At 37.5% G+C, this 24,782-nt stretch overlaps 1 protein-coding gene across 1 annotated transcript in view; it reads left to right on the top strand.

Annotated features, from left to right (window-relative positions):
* Positions 1–419: 419 nt before the first annotated feature.
* Positions 420–24,782, top strand: part of klf7b (Kruppel like factor 7b) — a 125,607-nt gene continuing 101,244 nt past the window's right edge. Inside the window, exon 1 of the mRNA XM_030124697.1 lies at positions 420–946. Within this exon, the coding sequence (XP_029980557.1) occupies positions 845–946 (102 nt within the window). The 5' untranslated portion in view covers positions 420–844. The remainder of the gene's footprint in view (positions 947–24,782) is intronic.

Below are 24,782 nucleotides of genomic sequence, written 5' to 3'. Positions count from 1 at the left end.
TCTGACGCTCAGCTGCTTCTTTCTACAGATTCACACCAGTATTTTTGTCGCCGTTTCATCGGTGAAGCAGAAGCAGAAGCTTGAGCTGTGTCTCCTCTCCGCCTGTGCAGCCTGTAATGACAGAGAGAAGAATGCTGCTGGTGTTTTATAGGCCTCTAAAAATAACTCACCCCCTCTCTGCCATGTAGGGCCGGACTGACAGCCTCCTGCAGCCAATCACCTCTCTGCTTGCCCTTAAGCTCCGCCCACTCCCTCAGTCTCAGCGCCTCCTTAATTGGACGCGAGTGACATCATCAACCCTATTTACCTTATTAGGTCACGCATGAAATTGATTGGCAGGTGGCTCCTCCCTCCCTCCCACCCTCCCCTCCTCCCCTTTTCGCGCCGGTCGCCTGGATTGCAGCGGGGTCCAGTCTCGCTTGCTGCTGGAGTACAGCAAACCTGGCAACCTGGCAGTTTGTGCAGGAGACCCGACGACTGGCAACTGGCAATGCGGAAATAGACCTGGCACCCCCCCCGACCCCCTCCCTTTCCACTCCCGAAGCCCGGACTGTAGGAGAGAAGGCGTGACAGAGCGTGTAGAGAGGAGAGGGGATTGTATGGACAAAGATAAAATAATAAGCAACTCTTTCTTTCTTGCTCTTATCCTTTTTTAATTGAAGTGCTCAGGTGCGCTCTTCTGCACCAGCTGGGCTTCTTTTTTTTCCTTCTGATTTTTCCAACAAGTCTGTGGAGAAGGAAAACAAGAAAAAGAAACAGCAGAAGAAGAAGAAGAAGAAGAAGTGCGCTTCTTTCGTTTGGATTCCGGACTTCTTTACTGACTTCTCCTTTTTGTGCGTCAAGCATGGATGTGTTGGCGAATTACAGTATTTTCCAGGAACTCCAACTCGTTCATGACACTGGTTATTTCTCCGCGATGCCTTCCCTGGAGGAGAACTGGCAGCAGGTCAGAAATGATACGTTTTCTCTTGTTTTTTTTTTCCGGGAAACTGGAATGGGGGGTTTTTTTGGGGATGAAATATAAAGTGCGCACATGTTTATTTGTTTTTACGCATGTGTTTTGTTAGTGTTTGTTACATCAGTGGAAACAGCGCACCAGAGCTACAGCAGCAGTAGAGGTGTCGGTGTAGTTGCGTCTTTTTTGCGCACATGTTTATTTGTTTTTACGCATGTGTTTTGTTAGTGTTTGTTACATTAGTGGAAACAGCGCACCGGAGCTACAGCAGCGGTAGAGGTGTCGGTGTAGTTGCGTCTTTTTTTTTTTTTTCCCCTTCTTCGCTCACATGGCGCACGGCGAGGTCCGCTGACAGGAGAAAACACACATATACCTCGCGGATGAGGAGGAGGAAGAGGAGGAGGGAGATGATGAGGGGAGTAGGGATACAGACAGGAAGCTTTACGCGCTGGTTTTAGTGGATAAACATGCAATTACTATTAAAAAAAAAAAAAAAAAAAAAAAAATTATATATATATATATATATATATATATATATATATATATATATATATATATATATATATACCATGCGTAAAAATCATGTGGAGCGTCCGTACATTTACGCACACGCTGCAGTTTCCTGGAGCTTTAATCATTCGTTTTCAGAAGCAGGAGCATGGCAGAGGTGATCTGTGAAATCTGCTGGAATCATTTTATATTCATGTAAACCTAAAGACGATGACCTGCTGCGTAAATTCTTTGGAATAAACTCCCTAATGTTTGTTTTGCAGTTGATATAGAGTTAATTCCTCTGAGAAAAAAACATCAAATTCAGCAGTTTTATCTCTGAAAAAGTTGCAAATTCGACTCTACCTTATGGATGATACCACATTCTCGTCTTTTTATTAAATAAATGTACAAAATGCAAAGGCCACAATGGTGAAAATGTTGCTTTTCTTATATAAAACTACACTCACTCAGTTCTATTACTTGAAAATTGTGTTTTTATTTTGGTCGTTGGTTCTTTTTAAGCTTTTTATTCTGATGTGGGATGCAGACGTTACTGTGTGTTGTTTCTAAATGTGATTGCTGACAGTTCAGTCTGATTTTAATTTTCAGTCTGAGCTCATGATGGAGATTTGCATCGTGAGGAGCGAGGCTGCTGCCTTTGGAGTGACTGATCTGATCAATACACCAGTCTGTCACTTAGCCTGATGTGTTTTGGATTAACACACACGGAAGATGGACGTTGGCCTAACAGCTAGTGACTTGTTCTTAAATAATATATCCACATCTGCCACTGTTTGTTTGCAGATAATCCCACTGAATTATTCATTATCACCAAGTATAGACTGTACAGCAGAGTGTGCATTAGAGAACAGACTGCATCATAATATTCATCGAATGCTTACAAATTAAAGCAATAATTAATAAAAATTCGACTTCATGGTGGCGAAAATGTCATTATCCTTTTCCTTAAATGTCTAACATCTAAAACAGGTCTTAGATTTGCAGTGTTACATACTTTCCCATTCAGTTTCCTGTTTTATTTGAGAACCTGAAGCTCTGGAAGTGAAGTACCACCTCATTAAACTCCCCTAGACTCTCCTTTCAGGGCCTTTACTTTTGACTAAATGTGTCCGTAGGTTTTGGGTTGGATGGTTGCCTATGTATTTTCAGTGTTTAGACCATATGTTTTGTTTCTGCAGTCCCCATTGAAGCCCCCACCCCACCCCACACTCCTGCCCCCCACTCCACTTCTCCTCTGCGACTGTCTTACTGACACCGATTCAAGCTGCCTCATCCTATTTTTAGTCCAAACAGCGCACAGATTCGTCCCCTGTAACCCATTTTTCCTGACTGTAATCATATTGTTAATAGAGAGGTTTCATACAGTTTCAGGTTTTGATGTCATGTCTCATTTTTCACAGAATGGCTTGAAAAGCTTCGTAAATTGGAGCCTAGAGACAGGAATGCAGAGCTAGGGGGAAAAAAGTCACCCAGTTTACCATTATGGTTTAACCAATTTGTGCCTGCTATAAATATTCTGTAACAGTAAAAGGTTGGATTTTATTTGACAGTCACTTTAAAAAAAAAAAAAAACTTTTTTGCTTGAAATAAAGTTGCCTTTTGCCTCAAAACCTGCTTTTAAAATCAATATTCCTTATTCTTCTGCCTTTAACAGCAATTCTATTGATTTAATGTACTGTAAAAGTAGTGAACATAGTGAGAAACCTTTGGAATAATCACTTTCATGGAGATTTTCATGCAATTTACATGCAATTTTTAATTTTTGTATCACATGCAATTTACTGATAAGTCCAAGAATAATTATCCAGTTAAAAAAAAGGGAAGATAGTAACTCATTTTCATTCCAATAGTAATTCAGTAGTAGAGAAAGAATGCCAAACTATCAAACATTGCACTCAGGAGTTAGTAGTGGGGGGCTGACACTGAAAAAATGTGTTATTAATACGTGAAACATGATGGGTGAGATGATTTCTAAATAAACTTTTCAGCATTATTAAAAAAGTTTTCATATTAGTGCATGTTTTGAAATATCTGTGATGGATAGGCAAATAAATCAGCAGACATCACATGTGTAAATAGGCAGCTCTGCTAAAATATTAGAAATAATGAGTTTGATGTTAGGGCAGTGAGTTTTCTTGTGATCAGGTTCTTCTGCCACCCGGTGGCCAGAGGTTAATGACTGTAGCTTTGACTTCTGGAGGAACACATAATGAGGCTCACAATTTAGCAAGAACTAAGCTAAGATCAAGTGTTTTTCATTTGTTTATTTATTTTTAAAAGTAAAACATGAGACAATTAATGAATATGTTCACATGGAAGGTAAGATACAACAGGTTCAGGCTGTTTCTGGCACATGTTCCCTTAAAAAATGGATTTAACAGTGAAAAATAATGCAAATATTGTTAATGGAAGTGATTTACATGTCTTTAACATTTCATGGATTTGTACTCGTTCATTTCTGCATTCAGGCATTTGTCACAGTGTTTTAACTGAAAGCATCTAAATGTGAGAAAAAAGAAAAAGAAAGGCAGAGCTGTTGAAAGACCAGAGCAGCCTGGGAGAGAACACACCAACGTAAGCCAATCTGATAACAGGAAGCCATCTAATTTGCATCGTATTTTCATTGGTCAGACAGAACATCCTTCTAAACAACCTGCAGCTACTGACTAGAAAACACAGCAGGAAGATGAGAAGTGTTCTGTGTTCCAACCATTCACTTAGTTTTGGTCAGGTTTGAATAGCCTACACTTTTCCTATCTTTCTATCATTTATACTTTGATTCCCGGATGCATCGGGTTAGCTTAAAGCTTAAAGACGTCCCTTTATCTAATCTATATTATAGTGTTTTCAGATGTAGCTCTACATAAGATCTTTTCCCAATTAAAACCCATTTTCTGGTGGTGGAAATGACTGACTCCAGTGGATGGAAGAACAAAAACTGAGAGAAAAATATGAGATTCTGTTAAATTATCTGCATTAATGTGGATGCAGTGTTACAGAGCGAGGAGAGACACAAACACACCCACATTTTTTCCACTTTTTGTTCCTTCTGTCTCCCTCCATCCCCTCATTCACTCCATCACACACACACACACACACACACACACACACACACACACACACTGGGCTGGCATGCACTAATGGAAAGCTATGGTCTGGCAGAACTCATCCTGCCACTTTCGACAGTAATTGGCCGTTTGCTGTCAGACGGACAGAGAAAAGACACACACAGACACACACAGGCACAACACAAGTGCACATGAACACACACAAACAAACAAGCAGATTTGTGTGTGTCATTTATCTTCTCTGTCTGCCCCTGCATCGTGTTCCTGCTCTTTGTTTCCTCGTATAGGGTTCTTTATCAGCTGCTTTGCATCATGGTCAAACATGTGGAAAACACACACACACACACTCACACACTCTCTTTCCTGTCTATCATCCCTGTTGTGAGCTCGTGTTCTGTGTATAATTGCTGTGTCTTTGCAGGGTTCGATTCTGACCGGCTTTGGGGATTTATATGAGTGAGTGTGGAGTGTCCGAGGATAAAATGATAAACCCAGGCTTAATCCATTTATTTCAAAGCAGAACCGGTGTGAGCGGGAGCGAAAAGGTTGTAGTGAGAATGTATTCGTCTATTAATAGGCCGATGTGCAGGTAGCACTCGTCGTCCAGAAGACTAACAGTGCTTTCAGACAGTCTCACAGTCTCTTTCTCATCTTAGTTTACATGCTCTGTGTGTCTGTGGTCCTTTTCAGGCTGATTGATTTATTTGCCGTGGTGTTACAGCACTGTGCTCGACCGACCAGCAAACAGTGTTACTGATATACAATGTCTCCATTAGGCCTGGCAAGCCTGCAGCCAACCCTGCATCTGCATTTTACTCAAATGCATTTTGTCACCCAGTGCAATTTGTGACTTCCATAGCTCATGAATATTCAGCACACCCCCGCTCTACAATCCTCGCCGTGTTAATGCCAAAAAAGGAGAAAAATGGGCTTGTGCATATTAAAGGTTGGATGTGTACGGGCATTTTCACACCTGGTCTGACTACTTTTGGTTTTATATCGCAGCTCTGGCAGCAGACTACACAACTTTGCATGATGTACCGAGGTCCTGTTCTCGTCATCTCCTGGTGCTTGGCATTGATTTGTTTTCAGGCAGGAATGTTGTTAATTCAGCACATTTTTTAAAACATTGTTGACATTTTTTTTTTTTTTTTTATCATAATAGCCTTGCATAGCTTACTGAAACTGGCCTGAAAGTATGAACCATCCACACTGAAAATGACCCAAACTATGGCTCAGTTTAAGATAAACCAAGACTCTTGTGGTTGGACCAGCTTTAGGGTCCAGTGTGTGGTCTGGAAGGGGTCTGACACCCACCAGTTTGGTTTGGATCAAACTGAGAAGTCTGGGCCAGATGGGGTCGGTGTGAAAGTGTCCTTAGATTCACCTGCTAATGGGAAGTTTGGGTTGGAGTCAGTATTCGCTTTTCCATTGGACATATGCGCAAAACTTTACCGATATTTACTAAATGTTGAAAAAACGTAAGTGTGTGATGTCAATTTTTCCATTAAATCACAAATGCGATGATTTGTTTATTATATTTCGCAAGATGTCACGAGAAGTCACTCCATAAACATGGCGATGAATGTAAGTATCTGTTGTTTTGAATCTAGAATTCTCGTTTGGGTTGGGTTGGAGTCAATAGTGGCTTTTCCACTGGACATATGCGCAAAACTTAATTGATATTTACTAAATGTCCACAAAACAGAAGTGTGTAATGTCAGTTTTTCCATTAAATCACAATTGCGATGATTTTTTTTATTTCTTATCATGAGATGTCACAAGAAGTCACTCCATAAACATGGCGATGAACATAAATATTTGTTGTTTTGAATCTAGAATGCTCGTTAAACCTCATTCCGTACTAAATTAAAAAATGATTCAGTTTCCTCGTGTCCACACCATGTTTGTTTTAAAACTTTTCTTCTTTGCTTGTCGTAACATCCATCAACATTAATTTTTTTTGTTTATGTGACTCTAGTTGTGCAAAAAGGTCTTTCTGTTGCAGTTTTGTGTGATATACCAAGTTCACTAAGCCTGAAAAACCACCTCTTGCAAGTGCAAAAGTTCTCATCGAAGAATGAGAGTTTTGGCAAAATTGTCATTTTTCCATTTGGCAAATTTTTATGCACAAGTTATATTTGAGGGTCAATGGAAAAGCGACTGCTGTCACACTGGGAGCAGATTGTTGATATTATCTAACTCTGTTTCTGAGCGTCACAGTAGCTAGTGTTGTACTGTGCTGCTGCTGTAGAGGAGCAGAAGAGGGGCTGAAGAAGTGACTTACTGAATTTTATACATTTGTACATTTATTTGTGTATTTGGATCCTAGTAGTTCAAAAAGTTTGAATGTGAACCTTCCAAAGCTATATTTATATTCATTTTGGCAAAAATCAAGTGGATTTCTACAACCCGTTTCAATTCCTTCTTAATTTGTTACGTTTTATAACTAGTTATGTCACAGCATTTGCACATATAAGGTCAAGATTTCTGATGAACATTTCTCTGATTACGCCATAATTATTTGTCAGCACCAGCAGTTGTAGTCCATACTGAAAATATGTCCAAACTTTGAGCCGATTACCTAAAATGTTAGGTTTTTGGCTGAATGAGACAGAGCAGCACAGTCAACAACCTGGAGGGGGTGGGGTCATGTGCATTTAAAGGGTCAGCGCTCAAAATGACCTTTCTGGTGTCATTACTCAGAAATAGGGTTGAAGATGGACCTTTGGAGTTGAATTAATGATAAATTCAGACCCAAGCAGAGCATTTACAGTTTATGTAGACCACAGGGAAATGTTTGAAAATGCATAATTCCATTTAAAAAAGCAAAATATTACTCCTGTAAATTTAGAGGAGTCAGGATGCAAACTCTAGCATTTACTGGTAAAATCCTGGATTTTCTAAACTCACCATCCAAACATCTCCTGCCAATTGAGGAAAGAAAAAAAAAAAAAAACTGTGGATCTGACACTGACAAATTGTTTCCATGCAGCGAAATCAAGGCTCTTTGATTGCGCTTGTAGCGACCACAATGTGGATGCATTACCTTTATAACAAACCGTAATTGGATTTGCAGTTTTGTTATATAGGACTGTTGTTTCGGAGAGTCGGGGTTGCTTGTACAAGCTACACAGCTGCACATGCAATAATGCCTTAAAGTTCAAATTCAGGTCAAAAAATCCCTAAAGCATTTTCCATTTTTCTGGCTGGTGCACGCATTTCTTTACCTCCGGAAACAAAACCTTTATGCACTAAAATGCCAAAAGGTCCTGTTTAGTCTTTGTGGAACTAACTGTGATATCATTACCATCGAGTTGTTCAGTCACACAGAAAAACTACTTTAAATTACAGTATATACAAAAGCACAAGTCAACGGTATCATGTCCAATTGTGCTCAGACTTGTACTGGTCAAGCTCTGCACATTTAGATATATTGGTCTATTTAGTCTGTTTTGGGGTGGTTCTTCTCTTCTTCTATTTCCTCTTTCCTTTATTCTCTTGTGTAACCTGTTAAAATATGGACCATTTTCTGTTTCTGTCGGTCTCTTCTTCTCTCTGTGGTTTGAGGCAGGCACAGGGAAGTTTGACAAGATAATGAATTGCTATGCATGCTGCAGTTTTTCACATTTCACAGCCCACTAACTCTGTATGGAAGGACGGATGGAGGGATGTGTGTGAGAGGATGAGTGGGGGAAGTGATAAAAGAGGAAAAATAACACACCAGTAGAACTCAGAAATGAGGTAAGATGGACAGATGCAGGTGAAAATGAGTCAGAAAAGAGGTGTTTTTTTTTTTTATCTTTGCTCCTCTACTTTCCTTTTCTTCATCATTTGTCCTGTCTTACCATTGACGCACACACACACACACATACACATGCGTGCGCACACACACACACACACACACACACACACACACACACACACACACACACACATAGAGTTACATAATTGTAGCACACAGCTGCTTCCTTATGGTCACAGCAGACAAAACAGAGGAAGTGGAAAACAAAGGAATGGAGAAAAAAAGAGGAAAGACAATAAATGCAAGAGACACAAAAAAAACCCCCAGCTGATTATGTAAGCTAACGTCATTAAATGTACCTTAAACATGTGTTGTCATTTTTACCATACATCAGCATTTACAATACAAGTACCGTATTACTTTCATTAAGGACAGGTTATAATACTATAAGGTTTCTAGCTGCTGACCTTCTATTCATATAGATAAGGAAAAAAGATAACTATTTCCAGATCCAGTAGTGTAAAAAAAAAAAGTATAATTAACTGTTAAATGCATTGTGTAATAACAGTAAATGCAAAGTTAAACCACAATAATTAGCTGTTAATAAATGCACAGTTACTTGTTAGTAAACTGGTGCTAAATGTATTGTTTGCTGTTAATAAATGTATAGTTAATTGTTAATAATGTATAGTTAACCATTAGTAAAACATAATTAATGCAATAAGCACAATACTTAACCCTAATACAGGCACATGATAATGATAATAAACCATAAGTAACACAATAAATGCTGTAGTTTACTTTAATACATACATAGTTAGTTGTTAATAAAATAGCCAAGCATGCATTAAACTTAATCCAATAAAAATCTTTGTAAGTTTAAGAATAACTGGAGTTACTTAAATGTATGTGCGTATAAACAATCAATCATAGTCATAATATAGTAAATATCAAACATAAGGCATTTTATTTGTACACTCTACAGTTTCTTCAATGCAGTTAACCCTTGTATGGTGTTTGGGTCTGTGGGACCCGTTTTCATTTTTTACTAAAAGAAAAATGATGAGAAATTATATTTAAATACATTTTTTCATGTCATATCTTGATTTTATTACATTTTATTTAAAAAAAAAAACTAACTAAAAAGGAGTAACACTTTAATTCATAAATGTTATTAGCAAAGGCAAAAGTCAAATATTAAACATATATGCTATTTATGTTGCTTGTAATTGGGATGAAGTAAACATCTGTTGAGTATTTTAACATAAAATCCTTTGATTATGTTGAATTAAAAACCCACAAATGCAGAATAACAAAAAACTGAACACCACACAATGGTTAAATGTCTTTTAACCTAATAATAGATGTGTGCGTTGTCTGATTGTATCATCTAATTAACATGATAATCTAATAATTTCAAAAGGTTTCATTAACTAAAGCTTATTACAGGCACCTGAATAAGATGTAAAGGAAACATCAGTATGTGTCTTTGTAATATTTAATGGATGGTATAAAAGTATCACAGTGAAACTTCACATTAAAAATACTGAAGCTCTAAAAGTCAAGAGTCAAAACAGAAGCTTTACCTCTCAACCATGCATTTCTTACAGTGGGTGAATTGATGCCAATATCCTCTCGCTCTAATCAGCACATTGATTCATTTTCTCTTTTATTGTCCCACCAAACAAACACAGTTATTGTCTTTGGCTCATTATTTGAAATCACTCGAGTCAAACACACACACACGCACAGAGTCACACACTTGCAAACCCATAATTCAGTAAGTGAATAAGGCATTCAGTCTCCGATGGCAGAGATTAGATAAGAAAGTGAGCAGTCAGACGGCAGCGGCAGGAAAGCAGAACAAATGAACTGCACTCATGATGGAGAGAGCTTACAGTGTGAAAGCCATAGCCCTGATCTTTCAAGATGAGTGGTTTTCTATGGAGGGCAACTCTCCAGCACTATTCACCAAGGAGCCAGATTACCACAGTTTACAAGGAGATTTACCCATTCATCTCTTCATGCTTGAAGCGCACTACGGATATCAGCTATTATAATGGGAATCACCCCATTGCATATATATTGATTTCTTCCCCTATTTATTAAAGGGGAAGACTGATGTTTGAGGGAACGCTCTTGGTGTTGCTGTTACCCTCTGTCACATGGGGAGGCGAGATGGATGGCAATTCCTCTCAATGTTCAGTACAAAGAGGGGGGGTCAAAACACGGGATTCAAAATCTCTCAGACGGGACATTTTAGAGACAATTTGACAGATTAGTGTTGCTAAATGACCCACATTTTTACTTTTAAATTCATTTTTGCTTTAGTTGGACCATAAGGGATTATCCAAAACAAGGAGCTACTTTGTAATGAAATAAATGTTGGATTGGGGATAGGGATGCAAATTATCGATTAATACATTAATCATTAGTTGGTTGATCTTATCGATCAATTAAGGATTAATTGATAAGCGTTGATTTTCTTGAGACCCTGAATTTCTCTTTTGATAGGATCTATAAGAATGAAAGCTAAATATTGTTTATATACTTCATGAAAAAAAGCGTGTCATATTCCTTAATGATTGATTTATTGTACCATTGGATACAGTACAGGCCTTGACATTTATGGAGTAGAACTAAAGAAATTCTGCAGAGAAATTTAATAAAATAAATGGATCTGAAGAGGGGCAGTTTAGAAGAAATGGGCATTTCTGAGTTTGCATCACTGACATGATGGAGCGAGATTTCAGCGGAGATGCCCCACCCCAACCCCTACCGTGGACAAACCGGCAGCCTTCAGACAGGACGTATAAAAGGGCAGTTAACCGACAAGTGATGATTTAATCGAGCAAATTCTTATCGACAATTAACTGATAGTCGATTAATTGTTTACATCCCTAACTGGCAATCAAATAAAGTTCGCTCTCTGACGGGACATTACTGTGTTTTGACCCAGAGGCGACATGAAAACAGAGAAACTCAAGCAATCATTTATATAATGTAGGTTTGAATACCACAAAGTCTGGGCTGTAATGCATTGATGAGAGATAAGAGGCAGATTTTTAGTTGTTGTGTTTTTTTGACAGGGCTTGGATGGTTGTCCATGATTCTAACTAAAGTGTAGTCGCCTCAACAGTTACTTGGGTTTTAATCCTTAATCAGGCAAATGACTATTTTTGGTAATTTCCACTTATATTACAAGGAGGGATGTAACAATATGAAAATTTCATATCAAGGTTACTGTGACCAAAATTATCACGGTTATCATTATTATCACGGTATTGTTGAAATTGTGCCCAAAATGTTCAAAAAGTACTGATACACACACTGAAATAATTTAACCAAGTTGTATTTTGAAAAAAAAAAAAAAAAATCAACAACAACAACAAAACAAATAAAATAATTGGCACAATGCACTTTCTCTTGGCAGAAGCATTCAAGTATTAACCCTTAGTGGTCTGAGCCTTTTTTGGCCGTTTTTCAGTACTTTTGATTTTGCCTTTATATACTATATGAATAAATGTTTATTATACCCATGTTTTGTATCTTTTTTTTTCAGCACAACTTCATCTATATCATCTTCCTATTATTTTTTCACTCTAACCTACTATATCAACACAGAAGGACAAAAAACACAAAAAATATATAAAAGCCGATTTGAAAAATGTGTATAATTTATTGCATAAATAACACAAAGATGCTGAATGAACCTTTTCAAAGACTTTAAAAGTGAATATTAGTTCCAAATATTAGGTATAGAAAATCAAAATTGTAATAAATTAAAATTATACTCAAATATTTGATATAAAAGCAGATCTTTACATAGGCATTTTCTCGCCTAATAGTGCGGTAATCAAACATGGTTATCATGATAATTAGAATTTAACCCATAAAGACCCAGTGCTACTTTTATGTCACTTCCCAAATTAATTTTTCTCCATGTTTAACCTTTCTTATGTGATTTATCACCATTTATTATGATATTATCCTCTATATTTTTTGTTTTTTTCAGAGAAAGTCAGGTATTTTATTATATATAATTTACAGATTATGTAGATGTTCATAAAAGCTCAGGTTAAAGTTATGGGTTATTATATCAGAAACAGAGAAAACTGAAGAAAAAGGGACTTTTTTAGTAAAAATCTATCACTAAGTGAAAATAAACCCAGTGCCTCCATCCACTGTCATTAATCCAACTCCATGGGTTTTACTGGTAAATCAGTGTTGTAGAAGATGATGGTGTTTCCACGGAAACTATGGAGTATCCGAACATCTGAATGTTTCCTATCTGATGACAATGAAAAGATGACAAACAGCATTTTACACCAATTATTTACATGTATTGATAGGCTCAGTGGATCAGCTGGGATTAAATAGTTTACATCAGTAGATAATTTTGGTAGATGGATGTTTGGGTCTTTATGGGTTAAACGGTAATACTAACTGTCGGTAGTTTTACGTTATACCGGTAATCGTTACATCCCTAATTACTAGACAGTGACAGCAGCTGTTACAAACAGAACAATGAGTCAACAATATCAGGTTCAATGTGGTCTACAGGGTCTGTAAGGTCCATCTCTGCATGAACAGTGAGTGTACCTGCTTTGTTAGGTACCATGAAGTAATGGTACTAATGTAAGGAATGATGTTCAAAGGGATGACGTGGATGTTAACAGGTGTCTGGATCAGCACTGATGTTGGTCTAATGTTCTAGAAGTGATGTTTCTCTACTATAAATAGCAGTGAGGCTTATTTACTTGCTGTAGGGTTTAGGATGTAGATGTTCCCTTGTTGTGGACATTTTAACACCTTGGAATCACCTGTAAAACAGAACTAAGGCCTTACACATGCATTGCTAAAACCATACTGAAGCTTTACTCTTGAATTTGAACTGTTAAACAAAACCAAGGTGATGATAATGAGATGAAATTTGTAGGAACTGGGAGCCAGTGAGTCCTAATTAAAAGAAGGAACATTACATTCAGTGCCTCTAAATCCAGTGTACAAACAGTGTGTACTTCTCCACTAACAGAATAAAAACAGTGAATATGTGGTTCGTATATTAACACAAATACTCCTTTTATAGATTCTGACTGATGTTTGTTGAAACATTTTCTAGTTTTTACTAAAGTCGATATATTTTCTTAAAAGCGTCTTGCACTTGAAATCACCACTTTTTGTCAGAATTTTCTACTCGGTTAAAAGAAAGCATGCATTCAAAAACATCAAGTAAAGAAAAACATCTGAGGAGACCACCTACACAGACTTTGGATGGGAAATGTACTAGAATGCCTAAATGACTGACAGCACCACAATATCACAATTTTTTTTTTTTTTTTTTTTTTTAGGATTACAGCAAACTGAGGTCTGCATGTGCAAGTGTGTGTTTTCTCCTGTTGGCAGTGTTTGACAAAACCTCAAAAAATAGAAGGAAAAGTTTGAAATACGTGTCAAATATGCAGAAACGCTGCAGCTTTTTATTTATTTATTTTTTTTTGGTTGTTTTGCTTTCTTTGCCAGTTTTATTAAGAGAAATCCTCCTGCTGTTCACACACTGAACTTGCTGACACACAAATGCACACATACACACATACACACAGGTGTGTTGTGATATGTCTTTGTGTCTCGACATCCTGCTGAGCCAGTGTTTGCAGACCGATTGGCTCAGGGATAAAGCCTTGTGACCTGGCCTGCATCCAAACCTCTCGTTCCCTGCTCACCCGCCCCTATTTTCCTGACTGCTCTTCAGTCCACTTGTGTTTTTATGCCTATTTGGATTTGTTCATTTTATATATACCCCCCCCCCCCCCCCATGTCCCCCTTTCGCCATGTCTTCTACCTCTGTGTAGACCAGTAGTAGTCTGTTGAATAAACAAAAAAACCCAAAAAACAAATCCACACGGCAGACAAATTAATCACTGAAAATAACATCAGTAGCAGAAAATGGAAATGTCACAGCGTACCAGAAGAGTTGCTGCTGCTCTTTGTATATTATCCTCTTGTTACACTTTGCTGCCCATAGCTCTGTTTACTGTGATTTGTATTTTATCGTGCACTTTTTCTAAATTTCCTTAATATCTGCTTGTCTGGACTGAAAACACACACACATTCTGTTTTTGCAGTTTATTGCTCCAGTCAGCGGGGCATTTACACCTACTGTTGTATGGATGTGTGTGTTTGGGAAGTGACATCATCCATAGTGTGTGGAGGATGTTGACAGTAGCAGAGGAAGTGTGTTTGAGTGAGGTTTCCACAGTGTGCAGTTGGCAGCCTATCATCCAGGAAACACACACACACGTATGTGTTCTGGCTTCACTGTTTTCACTGTTTTTAGAGTAAGTTAGACCCATGTTTGTTTGTTTTTTTCAGATATCTTTATTAATTTTTAAATTTAGAACATTAAGATACACAAACAGACAAAGGAAAAGAAAGAAAGAGACCCCCCCAAAAAACAAACAAAAAAACAAAAAAACCCTGCCCCCCACCCTACCCCACCCCATGCCCTGGTTCAATCATACACACACATTATTCAACAAAATATTTGGCAATCATAACCCTGTAAAGCCTGAATCATTAAATCACTGACAGAAAATTCCAGTTCTTCGATACTGGAGCCTTTATTGGTCCTTCTGAACAACAAATTTTTTTTTTTTTTTCAAAAATCAGTTTCCATGTATGAGTTTCAATTTTGTATCATATTTGATACATCAGGTCTCAATGCTCAAATATTATTTTTGAACAAACAAAAAAGATAATATAACATAAACATGTCTAAGAAATTGGTAATTCCTTTTCAAAATTGCCAAAGTTCTGCCTCCTTCCGCATTAATGACAATCTTGTAGTGTCACTGGAAAGGCCTATGGTGAATGAATTCCTCCCCCCTGGTGGATTATCTGTGTATTGCATGTATCTAATTGTATGCATCAGGTTTTTCAAGATAAAAAATATCACACTAATCATGTAGAGGGCTTCAAAACTCATGTATCAAATATGATACGTTTGGCGTTATAGGATTAGCAACAGCACCAAATCAAGCAGGACTCTCAAATGAGTAAAAAAATCCAAAAATGGATGCCACTTCTAGACCCATGGTTTTGTGATCTCTAGCGCTCTTTACTGACTGTGACTTGATGTAATGACTGACTTTTGGTCAGATTGGACTGACAAATAATTAGAAAAAATAACACTGTTTTATTTGCTTGTTTACTCAGTGGCCTCGTCTGCATTTCAGCAGCAGTTAGGTACTGGAAAGCAGCTGCATAATCATGTCTGCACATGCTCCTTATCTTATGATCAGTGGTGTAGAAAAGCCTTATGACAGCAATGGCTGGATTTAATCGACTGCCATTATGAGGCTGTTTAGCACAACCCCACCTGAAGGGTCTATCGGTCAGCCATGTTTACTCATTGTTCTTATCAGATTAGCAAGGTAATTATTTTTTTGTGTGTCTTGTGATACTGCTGGGAAATTGTCAGGCTGCTGAACGGGATTCAAGATTCAAGAAGTTTATTGTCATGTACACAGCAGGACTGAACAATGAAATGTGTACTTTGTGAGTTCCCTTCACATGAGTAATGATGAGTAGTGTAAACAATTAAACTAAACTATAATGAAATGAAGGAAGTAAACTGTACAGTTAAAACAGTTTAAAGTAAACTAAAAGGAAGTAAAGGAATATACTATATACATACCATAGTATGTGTTTAAACATTAATTAAATGTTAATTTTAGATGACATTTAGGCTATATAATGTATATTATTATGGACGGAGGCAGAAAAGATCTTTCCATTCTCGGTTTGGTCCAGTTTTCTGACTGCGACTGTGTCCCGGCAGATTCAGGCGTAGTAATGCATGCGGTCACATGATCGGGTCAGTCAAGATATGCCCTCTCAGATATTATATCTTGCATATTATTTGAACTTGTTTTAATTAGGAAAAGTGCGTGGTTTAATTATAATGAAATATATATTGAATCATTATAAACATATTTTTTATTTGTAATTTTTTTAAAACATTTTTATCAATTACTAGAAATTTCAGGTTGCGATCCCAAGGTTGAAAAAAGGGTCATAGAGCTTGAAATTAACTGCAGATATTTCAGCTTATTAGAAATTGGACTGTTGTTGAACTGAATATGTCAAAGTAATAAATACTAACAGTTTAAGAGGCTAATGTTATCTCTTGGCTACAATCATTGGTATCTTCCAGTACAGGCTGATTGTTTGGCTGTTAGTGATGCCAGTAGAAACACTGTGGTGAACTGTGTGAATGTAGATCTGAACCTTCCATAGAAATAAACGACTCATTCCAAGGTAATGAAAACACAATTCTAACTTTCATGTGATCATGAAAACATAGTAATGAATATCATGTTCCACTTCTACAGTTCGATCCTCCTAAATCTTTCACATCTGAACATGTAGGCCAGTTTGCATGGGCCATAATGTTTTTTTCTTTAAAGGCTGAACATGATTTATTGGTTGCATAAACTTTATGATGCATTGTTAATTGAGGTGATCATGTTATGAAGTGATTGAACAACATTATCAGTAGAGCCTCTTAAACACCGATGAATGATAATGTTGAATAATGGCGTAGTCGTTGTCTGAGGCACACAGAGGTCACAATGACTGAGTGAGTGTGAAAACAGGACCTGCTGAGGACTTTCATTAGACGTGTCACATTGTTTCAGTGCATTTGAGCATAATATACTGTGTAGGTGTGTCTGCAACGAGACTGAGTAATAGTGAGGACGAAGTGTGCCAGCGTTCCAGTACGTCTTTATGCATGCATGATTGGTATCTGTGTGAGTGTGTGTGCGGAGTGGGACGTGGTAAATGGGTCAGATGCAGCCGAGTAGCATGACCTTGGGAATTTGTCCTGTTTTTCTTCATGAGTCTGACATCGCGTTTGCGTTTCATTGTCTCAGAGAGAGAGAGAAAAAGAGAGAGAGGTAAAGAGACACTGACCGACAACTGTACATCTGTTGACTTTAGTGCGTACTCAGGCCGTCCATATCATCTGATCTAATTTCAAAAATGTCTAAAAATGACTAAAAGAAAGTAAATCACTAATGGGATAGAAAAACAAATCTGGGTCGTATCAGCATTTATTCATCCCGTGTTTACAATGATACATTTTTGTATTACTTGCTCTGACAGCTGATAAATCTGACACATGTACGAGGAAACTCATCTGTCAGAATAAAGTGTTACTATGACAACCAGCACCTGTGAGCTGTCGAGTCGTGGTTGTAACTATATTTAACCAGGTTTTTAATATGGTGATTTAGATGGCTTTTTATCTTGTTTTGGTTTATGAAGGTCACATGGACCACATTTAGTATTTAAAGGTATATTTTTGTGTAAAAGGAACATTTTCGTATGTTTAAGTAATGGCTGTAGTACACCTTAATCTGTTTTCCAACACAAAATATGTTTCTTGCCCTATGGAATTCTGGCTGCATGCATTATGTTGGCCCAACACAAGAAGATAACTGGTGCCAGACTGGCCTTCTTTTTTTTTTTTTTTGACGTGCACTTTTATTACTTTTTCAACAAGCCAATGCTTTGACTTACATATCGATATAGATACCTGTACAAAGTGTGTAGAAAAAAATAAGAATAAAATAAAAAACAAAACAACCACAAAAAAAAAAAATTACAATGAGAGAAGGATTCATGTAGCTCCATGAGGTGAGGGTGCAAAGGATAAAATCAACAAAATCAAGGCCACTGGGACCATCTATCTAACATGGGCCAAAGGGAACACAGGCCATTCCTGTTGTTGCAGTTTAACTCAAGTCTCTGGGGAGTGCAGGGATTTTACAAATAGTGTCCATTATGTCCTTACACAGTTGTTCCTTTTTGCACATTTCTAAAACAAATTTTAACGTCTGGATACATGACAGCTAAAAGACTGATAGCAACGAACTGGAAGGATGCTGATCAGTGACAGAGGGACTTTGGGCTTCAAACATTTCTGGAGACGATTTTTATGGAGGGAGCTGCGTCTAATCTTTCAGACCTGGCCTTCCTAACAGTTATGCAAGGGTTGGGCTTGATGTTTGGCCAGGATTATTACCCCGGCCCCCAAAGGAGAGGAAAGGGGTATTATTTTTGGTTCGGTTTGTTAGTTTGTTAACGCTCTACCAGCAAAACTATTGGTTGACTTCATGCCAAATTGAGTTAATAGATTTAGATTGCCTGTGACAGAATAGATGTCATTACATTTTGGGAAAAGAAGGTTAAAGTTTCAATTTTTATACATTTATAAAATCTTTTTTTTTTTTTTTCCCCATTTACTTATAATGGGTAAAATTTCACATGTCTGTTACCGCAAAACAATTGGTTTAAATTCATACCAGATTTCATTTATATATTGCCAGTGACCCAGAATGGATCCCATTCAATTTTGGGAACAGTAGGTCAAAGGTTAAATTTTTGTATGAATTTTTAAAATCTTTCCTTTTACTTATAACGGCCGAAATATGTGCGAGGGGTGGGGTTTGTTGTGCCTGGCACCATTTGTCTGATAATGTAAACTGGTTGAATCTTTACTCTCAAACCGCTCACTGAATCATCAGGACTATGCTGGAAATTTTCAGAAATGATTGATATTTAAAAATGACAATCAAAAGGATTTTATTGGAATAAAGCTTCAACTACCAATGGGTATTGAAGTTATTGTTAGCTAACAGACTACATCTGACAGTGAAATGCACTGTAAACTCCTCACCTCCTGTTCTCATGCGTAGACTACAGCCCACTCGAAAAGTATTTGGACTCTGACACAATTTTTGTAATATTTGCCTCTATACAAACTACAGTGGATCTGAAAAGAAGCAACCAAATATTTCGCCCACTTGGACATACTACTTGGATACTTGGATGGAAATCCTTTATAGTCGATGACAGCCTGAAGTCTAGAAACTATGGACATCACCAAATAATGTTTTTCCGCACCTTAAATACAGCCACCTTCTTATGCTGTTAGTTTACACCCCTTAAATTAAAGCTGAAAATCTACGCTTCATTTGAGGCAACAGAGGCAACGTCCCAATACTTATGGATCTGAATCTATGCTCTCATTTAGACCTGTTCAGTGCTTTAGTTTTCCCCTGTGAAGTATTGCTACAGCAAATTTTTGTTTACATTTGCATCCACATGAGCTCATTTGAAGGTATAGACGACTCCATCAGGCACAACAGTCCTAATAACAATATGCAGTGTGTGTTGTGGTATTATCGACAAATAAGTGTGTGCATGTCTGAGATTACTGAAAAGATTATCAGTGAAGATGATGGTAAGGTATGAGATGTTATCAGATTTTAAAACTGGTTAATGACTTTTAAAATCCTCTCATGTGGGCCGAGCATAAGGTATATATAAGTAAACACAAATATACTGAACAATAGTAGATAGATATATTAAACTTATGAAAATAATAAAGAGAATTTCAAGGCTTGGAGTACTAGAGCCTTCCAAAATATTAAATAATGAATGAATAAATGCAAAAATATGGAAAAATGGTAGAAAAAATAAAGATATGATATGAAAACAAAGAGATACATTTCACAAACTTTGCTCAAACTCAAGGCTTGGAATGCTAGATCCTATAAAAAAATTTAATAATGGTAGTTTTGTTCCATACAGTACTCTCTCTCTCTCTCTCTCTCTCTCTCTCTCTCTCTCTCTCTCTCTCTCTCTCTCTCTCTCTCTCTCTCTCTCTCTCTCTCTCTCTCTCTCTCTCTCTCTCTCTCTCTCTCTCTCTCTCTCTCTCTTATCTTTCCATATATTAAGTTTCAACAACAGCTCTGTGTTTCCTGTACATACAGCTGGGTACAGCAGCGTACATACCCATTTTACCCATGTTTTCATTCCAAAACCACGGATGGAGGCTGCGTGCTTCTGCTTCTATCATTTCCACTCACTTTTGAACCTGGCTCTTGTATCGTCTTTCCATTCATCCTACAGGTCCAATATTATTTCTGGAGCTAAAACCCAGCTCATTGTTGGTGATGTAATCTGTGCAGACCACTTCAGTTCTTCCATTCCGAACTGGGAAAAACATTTCTTCATAGATTTGGCTTTGTATGCATAGCTGCTGTTAAATAGATGCAGAAAATGGTTTTTATGAACTGTGGACCAAAAACTAGCAGCAAATAAATGTCTTAAATGTAATCATTAAAACTGCCTTTATTCAGGAATAGAGCAGATCAAGGTAGATATGAGTATGTGGACAGGATTTACACATATGTTAGCATGGTGGAAATGTGAAACCTTAGCATTTCTTACAGTTAAAAGTATATTTTGTTCAGTGAAGGAATAGCAGCAGACACTGGTGTAAGATCTGATTTGTTATGATTTCATATTTTTCCAGTTTTTATTCAGGCAGTAACATTAAAAAATCAAATATTCAATATGTTAGTATTTACATTTGGGTTGTGGCTCACCAGGCTGCCATTGTTCAGCCTTTTTGTTACTGTAATTGTGTGTAAGGCGTGTGTAAATCAGGCCAGCTGTGTGCTGCTGCATGTGGACAAATGGCCATGCTGTCTGACCCAGCAGGGCCAATCCTGCTTTAGCAGAATATGTGGGTTGTCAGCGATTGTAATCCGCAATGTGTGTGTGTGTGTGTGTGTGTGTGTTTGTGTGTGTTCATATGTACACACTGTAGAGAAAGAAAGAGAAGTTATAGAAATATTTAAGAAGAAATGGAATAGGGAATGAAAGATTTTAAGCTGAATTTATTTTCATCATTACTATTACCAGTTAATTTGAACATTATTATCAATAAACGAGATATAGCACAACTAAAAGCACTTTTCACCGACAGTAGTCACTTTTCCATTGGACATATGCGCAAAACTTTACCGATATTTATTAAATGTCAAAAAAACAGAAGAGCGTAATGTTGGTTATTCCATTAAATTATAAATGCGATGATTTGTTTATTATCACGAGATGGGATGAGAAGTCATTCCATAAACATGGCAACGAATGTAAATGTTTATTTACAGATATATTCATTATTATTACACATTACCCTTCTATCCCATACTAAATTCAAAAATGATTCAGTTTCCTGGTGTGTCCACACATACCGCACCATGTTTCTTTTAAAACTCTTCTTCATCGCTTGTTGTAACGTCCATCAACATCCATTGTTTTGTTTGTTTGTCCCTCTGTTTGTCTGTCTGTCTGTCTGTTAGCAAGATAACTCAAAAAGTTATGGACGGATTTGGATGAAATTTTCAGGAAATGTTGATACTGGCACAAGGAACAAATGATTCAATTTTGTTGGTTATTGGGGGGGGGGCTGATGTGCCTTGGCGTAGGTCTGCGTAGGTCTGCACAAGTCTGCGTTGGTCTTTCCATTGCAGTTTTGTGTGATATACCAATTGCATTACGCCCGAAAAACCACCTCTTGCCAGTGCAAAAACTTGACAAGAGTTTTGTCAAAACTGACGTTTTTCATTAGGTAAATTTTTATGCACATGTTACATTCGCACAATTTGAGGGTTAATGGAAAAGCCCCTAATATGGGAAAAATGTTTGCCATTTTTCTTTAAAAATAACTGAAATGATTAGTTGATTATCTAAATAGTTGTTTTTTGCCATCATGTCAGAAAAACTACAGTTACAATTGAAATCATGACATGCACATTAAACTAACAAGACCTGACGAGCACAACCAGTAGTCATAACACCTCTGCTTGATTTCAGCATGTTGTAACTTCTGTTTTTTTCTTGTATAGCTGTTTTTACTTGTTTGTATCAGTCATTTCTGGATGACCGATGTTGGCTCTCAGGTTGAAAAATCACACAGAAAAAGATGTATATTCATATCTGTGCACACCAGTGTGGACGTGGCCTTGTTTTCCACGCTTGAGTGTGTTTTTGTCCAGCTGGATGAACTCTGATGCCAGTTGGAGACATGCTTTATGTGTGTGTGTGTGTGTGTGTGTGTCCTCCAGGGAGGCCTTGACTGTCATCACACCTTTTTATTTGTACTCTAGGGTCTTTCTCTCGCCACCTCTCTCTCTTCTTTACCTCCAGAGGTCTTTGTATTCGGAGAAAGCCACTGATCTCATTGGCCTTTGCGGTGAGTTAAGCGGGTGGTCACATGACTCGTTCCAGCCACAGTGTGTGTGTCTTTGTCTGAATCTGTGGACAAATTCTTCTGTCAAACCCGCTTTTGTGAGGACAATTCGGGGCTGACTTACTTGTAGTATTAAGGTAGTTATGATGTTAAAGCGGATGCATTATGTGAATGAGTGTCGCCATAAAGACTGTTTCCAGGACGACGATGTCTTGTCTTAAGGGGAAGAAGAGAAACATCCTCTGTCTTTTCACTTTGCTGTGTCCTGCAGTTCATCCTTAAATAATTCAGATGTTGCCCCTCTTTCCCTGGCAGACACACACACACACACACACACACACACACAACGATGCATCCTTGTACTTGTGTCCTTTTTTAAGACTCTCCTGCGGCTGTGTTCGAATCCCATCACCTATTCATTATGTGGATTTAAGCAGTTTATCGATTAAACATGTTTGTGCAAGACCTTGGAACAATTGAAAGAGCTTGAGCTGATTTTAGTAGCTTTATGTTTTTAGAAATCAGAGAGACCGCTAAAGGGAATTAACCACACATTTGGAAGAAGAACATTGACTGTCTTTGGTTCTTGTCTTAATTCAACTCTGCTGCTAAAACTACAGTAGAATCAGGAGACATTTACAGTGATGAGAGGTTATACAGTATGAGTGAACTGGTGAATAGGTGTTCTAGTTATGGAAGGAACTATTCTTGTGCCTGAGACCCTGCTGGGGATGATGGACATGGATGGAGCTTAATGAAGGAACAGAAACCTCTGAAGCTGGGTGTCTATTACAGTTTTCCACAAAATAAAAGCTATATCTCTACAATTTCGACAACGTACTTGTAGGTGTTTCCATTGAAGAGTGTTTGGTTTCTAAAGTCCCATCTCTTGACATGTCATAATTCTCGTAAAATACTGTGTAGTTCTTACAAGACGCTCATGGTAAGATGGATCCACTGAGTTTGATGCCAAACCGCCACGGTGTTGCCACTGTATTGTTGGTTCATCTACTACTATTGCACTGACTGTCTTAAACAAAAGAAGGGAACGTATAATCGTCCCAAGTAGAGATGCACAATCTGATGTGGAAGAGTCGACATCCATGGTGAAGGAGTGGACCAGGGTTTCCAGAAAACTACAAGCGGAAATGACAGATGAATGACACAGTTTTGGCAGCTTACATCTGATTGGCTAAAGGGGAGTCTGTCAGGTTGTGAATGGGAGAAGACTGAAATCAGCTGATTGAGTTTAGAGAAAGTGGGCATATGTGTTGGCAACCAGACAGTATGTAGAGGGAGATACTAATACTATTGTAACGATCACTAAGTTTCTTTTGTGCCGGCGTTGGTACCACACAATAAATTCATTTTTAGCTGTAATAAGCGATTAACCAGATGATTTAGTTACAATATAACTTGTTAGAAACAGAGTAGTGGAGCCACTAGTTGTCACTTCACTACTAAGGAAATTGTATTTCAATAATAAAAAAGGGTTGATATGAATTGAATGTTTACTGTTTACTGGAAGTAGTTTGAGACAGTATGTAGGATAATGATAGGAGTACGATCAATTAATTGACTCAAATTGATTAAAAAAAAAAATTGATTACAATTTTCCTGAATCAAAGCTTCGTTTCCTTAATTTCATTACTGCTAAACATTGGTTCCACTGTTGTGTTTCACACGGAAGCTTATTGTGACGTACATGATGCCTAGATCAACACAAACTACATGGAGCATAGTTTTGAAGAGACGAGGACAAAAAGGCAGAAAATGTCTGTATGTTCACTTTACTTCATCAGAATCATCACTCACTCCTTTAAACTTGTAAGCTTTAACACAAACAGTAAAAATATTTAGCTTTATTTTTTTTTTTTAGCTGGTTGTTAGTTGGTAAATTCGTAAGTTGGAGTAGTTGCAGTGCGCATATTGTTTGTAGATGTCATTTGACTTTGTTATTTACGAGTGCTGTCAAACGATTAAAATTTTTAATCAGATTAATCAGAGTAATTACGATTAAATATCATTCATTTTTAATCTATATTAATCATGTTTCATTTTGCATCAGACTCAAGAAAGAAGGGAATGTATATGCACTTTATGTGTTTATTAAACACCTTCAACAGTTTCAACTAAAAAACCTGAAAGTTCCTATAGGTCAGATCCTACTATATAGGAACCTACAGCTTTCCAGGCTGCTGTTGGACTTCCTGATGAGGGCTTGAAGCCGAAATGCGTAAAAGTGTTTTTAGGTCTAGATATGACCATGCCATGTTAATAACAGCATTTTAATGTTTAAAGAGAGTGCATCGGAGTTTTCTTCCAGTTTGGTATCTAACCTGAAACAATTATTCCGTCTTGGTTTGTTTTGTCTTCATATTTCCATCCAGA

The sequence above is a fragment of the Sphaeramia orbicularis genome, chromosome 21 (assembly GCF_902148855.1).
Source record: "Sphaeramia orbicularis chromosome 21, fSphaOr1.1, whole genome shotgun sequence".
Lineage (NCBI taxonomy): Eukaryota > Metazoa > Chordata > Actinopteri > Kurtiformes > Apogonidae > Sphaeramia > Sphaeramia orbicularis.
This window is presented reverse-complemented; position numbering and strand designations above follow the sequence as displayed.